Source organism: Manacus candei, unplaced genomic scaffold (assembly GCF_025592945.1).
Source record: "Manacus candei isolate 608988 ecotype Guabito, Panama unplaced genomic scaffold, ASM2559294v1 h1tg000072l, whole genome shotgun sequence".
Lineage (NCBI taxonomy): Eukaryota > Metazoa > Chordata > Aves > Passeriformes > Pipridae > Manacus > Manacus candei.
Window position 1 is genome coordinate 2582986 of NW_026138120.1, and position 12159 is coordinate 2595144.

At 34.6% G+C, this 12159-nt stretch overlaps 1 protein-coding gene across 1 annotated transcript in view; it reads right to left on the bottom strand.

The window, feature by feature from the left end:
- KCNH8 (potassium voltage-gated channel subfamily H member 8) overlaps positions 1-12159 on the bottom strand; it is a 177994-nt gene that overhangs the window by 74240 nt on the left and 91595 nt on the right. The window contains exon 6 of the mRNA XM_051808258.1: positions 1404-1561. Within this exon, the coding sequence (XP_051664218.1) occupies positions 1404-1561 (158 nt within the window). The remainder of the gene's footprint in view (positions 1-1403; positions 1562-12159) is intronic.

The window sequence follows — 12159 nt, forward strand, 5'->3', positions numbered from 1 at the left end:
TCCAGAATTAAGTACAGAAAGCGTATCAGTCCTTCCAATGGAGAACAAAACAAAGATGGGGATTTTGGTTGCTATTTTGTTTGTTTGTTTTGCTTTGGGGTTTTGTTGATTTTTGTTTGGGTCTTTTTACTTTTCTCCTTGAAGGAAAGGGTAAACCTGGTTCATTTAATGAAAAATTCTTAGTAGGAATTACACCAACAGAGTTATGCTAGCTGCTTGGTTTTAATGTAAGGGATAAACTGAGATAGTAATGTATATAGAGATTATCCACTCTATAAAAAAAACAGTGATTGAAGAATATGGAACCACTAACTGTCTGGTTTTAACAGCTACTGTACTAGCATCAGACTGATGGTTCTTAAAGTAACAAATGGAATGAAAACAAAGTTAATTGAAGGAAATGGAACTAAATGATAAAATCAAACATGATACTTTACATGGGATCCTTCCCGACTAATGTCTTTCTATGTAGCTTTTTTTTTTTCTGATATGCATCTATCCTATCTATGTGCTTGTCTGTAACTCACATTAAATGAAATTGAGATTGAGTGCATCTCTTTAGGAAAGATCAAAATTCTGAGAATTAGAAAGTGGACAGCTAAAAACCTTAGTCTCTTATGGCAAAGGTCCACAAAATTAAGAAACCTCTACTAACCTTTTTTTGTAAAAATTAAACTTTCTGATTTGGAGGGTGAGGGGTTTTTGGTTTTTGCAGGGGGTTGTTGGTTTCCTTGTTTGTTCTAATTTTGCTTAGTAGATTCTTACTCTACTAAATCTAGCAGGGCTAGCAGAAGAAAAACCTTTATCTTAGCATAAGTAAGCCAACACAAACGTAACACGTCATGATTGTGACATCACTTGATGTTAGAACAAACATTTTTCAAAGCAGATTAAGCCTTTTGCCATCACATTTTTAAAAAAGATGAGTTGAAACCAAAGCCAAAGTTAGCGACAACTATAAGCAACAGGTGTTAGAAGACACAAAAATTGGTAATCATGCTGTAATTTTTACACTAGAATGCCCAGAGGTAAAGAGAAAGAAGATTCCTGGCTGAGTAAGAATGCTGACCATAACAATGAGTTACTTTACCACTGTAAAAATTTATGAATCTTGAAAAATTAAGGACTGAATTTATGAAGCATAAGGGAGTAAAAGCCATAGAAAACTGTGTTTGTGTAATTAAACATGAAGCTAACATAGGTGCAGCTGTTTACAAAGTAATGATAATTGAATTAAAAATTGGGTACATCCAATATGAAAACACACCACAAAGCTGAAAAAGACAGCAAGATATTTTAGTTCATTATGTTTTAGTTTCCAGATCTGGGGAAAAAAACCAAAACACATCAACAAACCACTCTTGAAAAGAAAAGAACAATTAAAAAGACAGGTTAGTACTTACCACAGTGACGTTGAAAGCATAAAGAAGATCAAAAGGAAGTGCAGCAATTAAATCAATGATAAACCACGTAGTCACGTAGTGGATACAAATAGATCTTGCTTCAAATATAACTTGGCCAGACTTGCTGACATATGTTGTTCGGAAATTTAAAATAATATCTGCTTAACAAAGAAGGAACAGAATCAGAGACAGTGATTTCTTGATTCCTGGGGACAACACCAGGAATCCAGCATAACACTGATTGTTTTTCTTATGCATCACGAATACCAGATGAAGAATCTAATACAGAAACAACAAACCCATAGTGGTAAGAGATCCACATACATAGAGTTAACTAATTGATGTATGATTCTTTGCAAGGAGTAAACAGAATGTTTAAAACATTTATAAGTCACTGATTTGAAAGGGAGCTTGAATTAAAAAACACCACCCACACTCATTGCTCTTAAATTGTACCAAATATTGGTATTTTTCTTAGTGAAAAATAAAACTATGACTTCTGCCCATAAAATTTATTTATATTTCTTTTGAAATAAAAGATCATTAATTATTTTATTTAAAAAGTGTAATTAAAACTCTTAGTGATAACTGTCCAGCACAGAGGACAAATGTCATCTTCAAGGATAATTGTTTGTTTATCAACTGAAAACTGCTGAACACACTTTAACAAAAGGCTTTTGGGCTATGGTGGAGGCCACAAAAGTGATATGAATTTCTTGGTGGCTTGTGCATTTTGTATGTTCCTATCTAACATTACAGAATGAGTGTCTTTCAACATGAGATATATTTTTGACATGTCTTGCTAAAACACATTAAAACTCAAAGAAAAGCTCAGGTCTTGACAACAGAGTCTCAATTATTTTCACGTCCTACAAGACAAAGACTATAATCTGTCCCCAAGCTATGCACCCTGTTTGTACTAACATTAGTGAGAACTACTTGTATAACTTTTGCAATGTCAGAAAAGAGTGCAGCCAACCATTAAGGCTGATGTTTTACAGCAAGACAGCTTTAGGGAAAAAAAAAAAGATTGATTTGCATTTCTCTCTACATGTTCTTTAGGTAGGCTACAGTAAGACTGAGTAAAGTAAGATCTTCAAGCCTGTTAGCCATAATATGCAAAAAGCCAGGTAACAATTTTTTTTCCCCACTGAGGGCAAAGAGGAGAAGCAAAGAGAGATTCAGCACACAGAGAGGATCATGTTGGATCATTTCTTTGGGGTATCAGGAAAGATTTCTTCAGGATGCATTTGGATCAAATGCCCAGTTCTGGATCTGGAAAATAATTACTTGCCAGGTTTCACTAGCATAAACTTTTTATGCTGTCTTCTGCAGTTTGAAGCTAGACAGTCTACTATGATCATCTGACATACTCGTTAACCTGTATACTGCTAGTAGTGAACCTATGATATTTTTAACAATTTGATATCTGCCACCTTTGACCCAGTAGAATTGAGTGTCCTAAACTAATGAAATCTTTGGGGGAATTCTCATTTTGCACAGTGTTGATCCTGGAAATTCTTTAAGGTTTCGCGCAAAGCCTTAGCATAAAGTTACCAACACACATATTCAAGGCTATCTAGTTTCATCGACTGAGGTATGGCAGGTTCATGCTTTAAGAACTACTGTTTTCATTCAACTAAATCCTCAGGCTGAACAGAACATATAAGTAAAATCAGAGATATAAAAATTTTAGATTACCTCACGAAGTAGTCTCAACTGGCTCTGCACTCTTAAAGCTACAAAAATGTTAGGAAATTTTCAATAATACAGTTAAGATTGGAAAATAGCATAATTTTATATGGTTCACACTGACAAGGGAGTCAGTGTAACTTCACAGGTGCTTCACAGAGATAGTTGGTTAATATTCACATTTACAGATCAGTATGGTAGCACCAGTCACATACATAACTACTTCATGTAGATTTGCTTGATAGAGGTAAGAAAGACATGGATATTTACATCACTAGTATTTTGGAACTTCTCATTTGTCTCAGAAATTCTAAAGTGTTGTTATCAAAGTCAGAAAAAGGATTTGCTTACTTATTGCACATTAGCATTTATGGAACAACTAAAACTTTAACAGAAATGGAGATAAATTCTTGCTTTCAATTCCCTTAAGACTTCCAGTACACCAAAGGTTTATCAATGTGCACTGCAATTCACTGTTCAAGACTGAAGAGATTAGAGGTTTTTTTGCACTGTACCTCTTTTTGCCTTCTTATCAAAGCAACTTAGGACAACAGCACCAGATAGTATATATATATATATTATGTATATATATATAAAACATCAGATAGGAAAGGGTAAGTGCTTCTTTCTGCATCCAACTTATTAGATAAAAGCCCATAGGGTGGAAAGCAGGTGTGATCCATCTCGTATTTCTTGACAGCTTTCTGAGCTATACTTGAGTGTAAACAATTTCTTCTGGGTAGCCTTATTTACAGCTTAACCACTGTGCTAAAGTACTTATTGAGAAAGCTGTAAAGGAAAAAAAAAAAAACAGAACTCCTCAGTCAAGAAACTTCTAAGAGCACAACAAAATCTTTAGTGCAAGTTTAGAGGCTTTAAGAAAGGCCCTTAAGTCATGTATAAACATGACTCTCATGATCTCTTTTTTTTTTCCCGAGATTTTTACTGTGTTTAGCATAGATACACCCTGTGTACTGCCTTTGTGTTAAACACTCATGCATCCTAAGCCAGTTAGGATCTCCTCCTTCCCCACTCACTGCTGTGCAGGTGAGCCTGTGTGGACCTTAAGCAAAGAGTGTCAGTCTGTCAAGAAGCAAGTTATTTTGCTTCTGTCGAACACAAAGGTGAATTTGACCTGAAAGCACTCCACAGGGAGAACTCAAGACTTCCAGTTTCAAGAGGTTTGGAATAAGAAATCGTATCACCTGTACATATTGTGTCCAAAAATGGGCTTCTGCTCCACATACCCTCTTGATCACAATTGCCTGTTGATGCAACTCCCTTTTGCTTTTTGAGTCCTGCTCCTCTGAGTCCAGTTCCTCCTTCTCTTTAGCCTGCAGACCGACCACCTTTCTCTACCATTCCCACACAACAAAAACCAAAAGCCCTTTTAGGCACTAAGTCCCTAAGATGCTCCCAGAGAAAATAAACAGTGAGTCTGTGAAATCCCATGATTTGTCTTCTGGTTGGATCCCATGGCTAACTAGCCCAATCTGCATGGATTCTCTCAGTCTATTATTTCCACTACTGATAAGGTATGGGCACACATCCATTTAAAAAAAATCTTGTAAGAAATGTGGTATCTCTAAATCTCATGCAAAGATACACTGAAAGATTAAAGGAAATGCATTTTTATAAAAAAAAAAAAAATCTCATTTTTTCAACCATTAAATGAATTTAAAATTATCTATATGCAGTTGCAGTTCCTAATTTATTTATACATTTTGCTCCAATTAAGTTCTTATACAGTATGCACATCAGTAATCACCAGAAAACTGGGACCAATATTACCCTAATGTTTTCCAAGTTTGCCATTACCATGGCTACACGCTTTTGCAATATTTTCATTTCAAATTTCTGAAGCCAGTAATGTGATCTAACCAAAAAGCTCTAAATGATTACTTTCCTTGAGTGTTCTAACTCCCCTATTCATGACAATTTTCTTTTTCATAAGCTTCCAGTGTGAAAATCCATGCCCTAGTATGATAGCTCAATTCCTAAGAAAAGGCAACTTATTTCATAGTTGGCGACAAGAGATCTGGGAACCCTAAGCAAGCCCTAGGGTTTTGAAACTGTTTTGTGACCTCTCTTGAAGTAAAGCTCTATATGACATGCCACCTCTTCTACCAAGCCATCCCTTTCTAGATTTCTATTGTGCACACATTCACACACAGATACATTCACTCAGTGAATGGTGTAAAAACATCGGTTTAAACTGGTGTTCAACAAAGGGAAAAAAAATTACTTACAACAATTTGAGATTCTACTTGGTGCATAATGCAGATTGCTATCCTAAATAATATAACAGGAATGAAAACCATAAACTGATACACACCAAAGTGATCTCTTAATCCTTAAAATAATTTCCAGTATAATACCGCTTTTACAATTTCAAGAGAACAATATGTGTTTTGTATAATCTCAATTCCTAGTCCCTTTTAAAAGAAAAAAATTGGTGTCCAGCTGAACCTCTTCATCCATAAACTGGATTATTTTACCTGAAGCGGTTGATTTTCATGTGATAACATGTTTTTCTCTCATTAGACTTGATTTAAAAAAAACCCAAAACCAAACCTGCTGGGACCAATCATATGATCAAGTTACTGTTTAGGATTAGTCAGGTGATTCAATAACTATCCATGACACACTTTTAGATTTCAGCAAATGCTATGTAATATACCTCAGCTTAACTCTCTTTTACTGGGAAGTAAATGAAGTTGAAAAATCCTGTACCTTTAGGACAAGTAGTATACATACAAGCAGTAACCAGGGGATTGGGTGACGCACGATGTTTTATTAGACTGCAGTCATTCAGTCCTGTGCTTGAAACCCAGATGATTTAGGTATATTAATCCCATTGGTCTTCAGAGCAGACAGTTATCCACACCACCTCCCTCTTCTAGATGGTATGACTGACTCTTCTCTAATTTTTTTTATTTTTTTCATTTTCCTTTATGCGATTTTACATGGATTGTCTTTGGCTAGCAATACTTTCCCCAAAGTCCAAGCTCTTTGATCTATCTGATTATTTGAGAGAATGTTATTTAATTATACAAGGATAATGGCATTAGGATCTGGCCAGAGAGCTTTTAGGAAAGATTCCGGGAAATATTAGTACCATATTGCTTGAAGAACATTTTACCTGTCCCTATATCAACTGTTATTGTTTCTTTTCTACTGCTGATATAAACTTAGATGTTCCTAGTAAATCTCCTAGGAGCAATTTATTCAAATGGAAGTGTGATCTTTCAACTCAACGTGTTCCTTCCAAACGTCTATTACCACATTAGCATGATGATTTTCTTTTAGATGCTGACAGGATAAGGTGAGGGAGATAGTAGTGGGTTTATAGAGGAGAGGAAAGGAAAATAACGCTGATTATACACCATTGCTTAAGAACCTGGGCCACTATGAAGTCAAATAAATTTTGCAAGAATAAAACCAACAGAGATTAAGTACTAATTAACCAAAATGTAAGGACTTTATAGAATAAATATGTAATATATAATAAAATACATACTATATAAATAATGATATATCAAAATAATGTCTTTATAACAGCCTATTGCAGCTGTTGAAGGAACAGCATTTTTTTTCTTTTTAATAAAGATATATCAAATGGTGAACAGATACTAAGTAACAGAACATATAAACTATAGAAAATTTGACATCAAAATCAAGACCTGTTTGGGAAAGAGAAAGAAATTGCTGGTAGCCAGGAGGAAGAAAAATTACAGTTTTAGGAAGGAAATTCTAATATGCAGCTTTAGTTCCTTTGTAGTAGTGGGATGCCATTATGAGAAAAGCTATGAATAATCTTGTGGGAAAAACGGATGTATTCAATAAATACTTCTAATCTAATTTTGGGATGAAGCAGTAAAGTATGGTTGTGTCATATCGGATGCCTAACTGACAATCCAGTGTGCCCTAACTAAGAATCATCAGGTAGCAACATTTTGAAACAACAGGACTACTAAATACTTAACAAGATGTCACTTCTGAAACTTGATGAAAAACCCAAACCAAATAGAAATATGCCCTTTACAAGGCATAGGGGAATAGAGTTGTGAATTCTTCTTCCTCTAGGGTCTTTGAAGAAGAGCTGATGTTCTTCAGGAAAACATACTTTAGTCAAACAGAAATTAATATTAATAACTGGATTAAATATACTATCTTTAAGACTGAACTAGATGGTAAAATTTTTTAATTCTTATCAGAATCTTTATTAACTGAAAGGTCATATAAAACTACATATAACTGAAGTCTCAGTCGTATTGTGTTGACGTAAGTAACAGTGAGAAAGAAGCACACAGACCAAATTTTATACTGCTAGAAATTAAAGAAATTAAGTATACCAAGTTATGATATTTAGGTCCGAATGGACTTGAAATCTAAAATGGAATATCAAGACCCCCTTCTGTACTACCAGGATGGTGTTTTGTTAAGTAGAAAAAATAGTTCTCTTCCACAGCTTAAACAGAAAAAAAAAAAGAATCTTATTGAGGAGCATGATCATTAAAGAAAATTATGGAAAAGGATTAGAATTAGTCCTTAAGCAACTGTACATTTTAAACGTCAAAATATGGCTGTCAAATATACCTCTCCCTCCTATTTTTCTTTGTGTGTAACCCCAAATAACATTTTCTCCTGGCCATTAGCATTTCAGAATATTGAGCAAACAACTCCATTCGGCTTGTGTGGACAGTCACAGGGCTTGGGAAACTCATTGTAGAGGTACATTGCATCTCCATTGAAATAAGTTATTTTTTAGAAGTCCTGTGGATTTAGCTGGATGACTAGAATTCAGATGAACAATAGAAACATTAAAAGCTACAAATTCTTAAAATCTTCAGCACAAGGATATAACATGGTATCATGTAATATGATGGACTTCTGAAAAAAAAAACTTCTGCTGGTGTGGAATGACTATAATGCATAGGCTTTGTTCTGTTAAAGTCACCATTGAATGCACTGAACTGTTTTACCAGTCAAATTTCTCCAGTGAGAAGAGTTTATTTACCATTTGACACCAAGTTGCTCGTCATCGTATAGCACATGAGAAGTGGCACAGTCCCTGTCCTAAGGCAGTGCTATGACATATGTTCTCAGGCTTGATTTATTACTGTTTGAAAAATAAAAACTTTTTTATTGATTTTAATGGAGGAAGATCTAGAGGTATGATGGATCATAGCAGAACGGATTCCCAAAATCTATCTGTAACTGGCAGACTGCTTTGCTCTTCCTTACTGTCTCTTCTTACAGTGGAAAGTAATGGGATGTTGATGTCATATTCAAGTGGAAATATTGTTTTGCTTGGGCAAATTATCCATTAATATAAAAAAATTGAAATCTGAAGGGATTAGTGGTTTAAATGGCTACAGTTATAACAAAAGTCACTCCTTCCAGGGGTCAGTGTTAATGCACTAACATGGTATGTTCTATCAAACACTATATTTAGGCTGCTGTGCCCATTAATGTGGACAAGAATGGCCAGCATACCAATGTTAAAAAAGGGGGATTATTTTTAACTCTGTACTGTACTGAGAGCCCATTAATTCAAATCATGAAACTGAACAAAAGATCACAAACCAAAAAAAAAAAACAAAAATGCACATTCTTTTATAAGCTTCCTTGATTTTTAGCCTTTGGGGTTCACCCTTTCAAGTTGCTTTCTTTAGCTATGAGGGTGTTAAACTGAGATTAGCTAATCTCAGTTCCAGTACCTGGTACACCAGAAAAGCATTACATATCATGACCTTTGTAGTAACATACTAGACACTGGGAAATTCTTATTTCTTATAAACTATGCTCTGCCTTTTGAAAATAGACTCAACCCCTGAACATACTGAATAGTTAAATATATTATATTGACTTTTCTACAAAGATACAGACTTTGGAATCTTGAAAGAAAATCAAAGAGTTAAAAATATTTCTGAAAAATGAACTGCTCACTCTGTCTTGAAAAGAAACTAGTATTTGTGACTGCAGAAGTGTGAAAGTTTCTACATGGGTAACTTTCTTAATAGAACCTGCAGAAATATGGCAGAAAAAAGCAATTACAAAGACTGAAGAAACATCAGTCACATGACTTAACTTTTCACTAAATTCAATGTGTGTGAAGCAAATTGTTGGGTATGTCATGAACACAATTGACACAAATATTGAGAAAACAATGCAAAGATCAAACAAGTAAAACATTCAGTGAGCAGGGGGACAACTGCTTCATGCACTTAAAATTTTTGTCCAGTTCCAAGGGGGAAACCTGAAATATTTTTCTCAGAACTTACCTCATGCAGTTTGACAACATTTCACATAGACGTTATCCCTAAATCATTAAATAAAAGAAAGGGAAAAAAGACCACATGCAAACTCACAAAAAATTATAGTAAACTATTAAGTATCTAATAATTTCCTTGGAAATTACCTAGATCATTAATTAAAAGATTTAATCTTACTGAAAAATATGAAAAATATAGTTTTGTTTTACCATTGTGTTATAGGATAGTAAATGTAAATACAAACTTTGTCTGATTGTAGCTACAATGCAGGTCAGTCATACTCTGTATAGGAGGGTGGTTTTAATTTTGCATACCTGCTGAAAGGAAACATAGCACAGTGGAAACTACATAAAAACTGCTACTAATAGCATTTCTGAATGTGTAGATGGACTATAGGTGAAGCAAATGATTTGTCACACTGACTTTTATTTTTTTTTTTACTGTAGCACCACAGCTTAGAGAAAAAAAATGCAGAGTCAGCCCTTAAGTTGCTCTTAGCACTCTTAAGTGCTCAGAAAGCCTATATCACAAGTCTCATTGCAAAATAGGAAGAAGGATAGAAAAATAATATGCCTGACAAGATTCGTTTAGTACAGCTGAGAAGTGGAACAGTGATTTTATTTACCAGAAGCACAGAGGCCACCAGCTGCCTACCAATCTCTCCCCAGAACATTAAAAAATTACACATGGAAATGCTGCATATTTCAACTTGTATTTATTAATAGAAGTTGAAATATAAGATGACAGTTGCTCCTGTCATGTTACATGTGTTTTTTAAACGGCCTTTATCCTGCATAATCTGCTTGTTTTCTTTTAGATATTACTTCACAAAATCAGATTTTGGAATGCAGCCTGTGCAGTACTTCTTGGATTTTACCTTTAATTTTGATGGTATTTGGCATGATACATAAGAATCACTTCCTGTAAGCAGTTCAAAAGCAGTTTACATCAATGTCATTTATTCTGGCCTCAGGAAAAGCAGGAGTTCTCAGATGAGCACTTTTCTTGGCTTAACCGTAAGGAATCTCCCCACTTCAGGGGTAGTAAGTGACATTTTGGAGTAGTGATTTCTTAAATCTTTGGTTAGATCTACAAGTAGACATTTTTCCATTCTATGAGAAGCTGGCTACTGATGTTTAACAACGACATCACACTTCTGCAAATGAAGAGAAGGAGTCAGCAGAGCCAATGCAAGTAAAATTTGCAGGGTACCTCCATTATCATAATATTTATCTGCATCTATCTGAAGATACAGAAATGTTTTCATGAAATAATCACTTCTTATGTCTCATACTTGTCTCCTTTATGCTAGGTGGATGTTTTGTGCATGGAAACAGCACCTAGTATGCAGACAAGCATCTGTTCTTGCACAAGGTGTGCAAGGAAGCTTACTGGAAAAATTTCTAACATTATTGTGGTCTTGCCTATCTCAGTTCGATGCTTTGAGTGAGAATCTTTAGGAAATTTATTACTGTTTTTCAGCATAAATATTTGTTACTGTTTTTTCATGTTACTATGTAATCCATAGACCACGGACATTTCATTATGACCTTCCCTCTCAAATACTAGGTATCTCAACAATGTCAGTCTGTTTTCAAGTTTTCTTCATATGCTTTCACAGATGAGACCATTTGTTGCTCAGAAATAAATTCCCAGAAATAAATTCTCAGAGATAATTTCAAACCAATCCCTTGGTGTTTACCTGAATTTTAGCATACTATGGCCTGAAAGCCATAGTTTACATTTGTGATAGATACTTAAAGGGCCCACAAGTCTCTTTAATCTACAGTATCATGTTGCACAAATCCAAGTTTCAGGGCTTCAAAACATACTGCTTTAAAAAAACCCAGAAATTGCTGCTAAAACACTTCGTTAAATAGCATTTAACTAGAGAGAGAAATACACATACAAACAGAAGAAATCTCAGTAATCATGATCAGTTTTCTCCCTTGAAAGTGCAAGCCATAGATAAAGCCCTCAGGTGAGAGTATGTGCACAGAGAGTGTAGAAAGGGATGGGTATGTGCTTTTTTTTTCCACAGGCAGCAAATTAGTACATTTTAGAAAATCTCTTAAAATAATCTTGCCAGTGTGTTTATAAAAAGTCTAATTTTACAGCTATAAATAATATCCAGTGTTTGTCTTATACTAAAAACTAGATGATCCACAAAGAGAAAACTGAGCACTTCTCTCTATTGTTGCTCCTGGCCACCTTAGAATACAAAAAGACACCTTTGATCTTATTCATCAAATAATGCATTACCATTAGCCTGAAAGCCTATAGATATTTTTGCTGAACCATGGCATTGATCTCAACTCCTGTTGAAGGCATCCTATTCAAATAATCCTGTGAGTGAGCAATAAAGTATTGATAATTTTTTAGGTATTGTTACTTTCTACAGTTAAGATGTTCAACAATGTTTAAAAAATGCAAAACAGATAGAGAAAGACAATATATGAAAACTGGAATGAAACTGTTGCAGAAATAAAAACACCACACTGTTATGCAATAGTTATGCAATCAGGAGATTGTAACTAATTAAATGGAATGAACTTGGTGAGAGATTCTCCTGTCTTTTTTCTCCAGAAGACAGAAAAATTAACAAATATTGTTGAAAATTAACCAAGATCCATTATGTTTCTTAGAAATATCAAAACTTTAGGCTCCAGACATACCTATCCACAAATGAAGGACGCAGCTACTGCACAGACAAATACAGGGACATAAACTTGTAAGCAAATAGTGCAATAAAGCAGGTAATATCCCTCACTAGTTGAAACATTTCT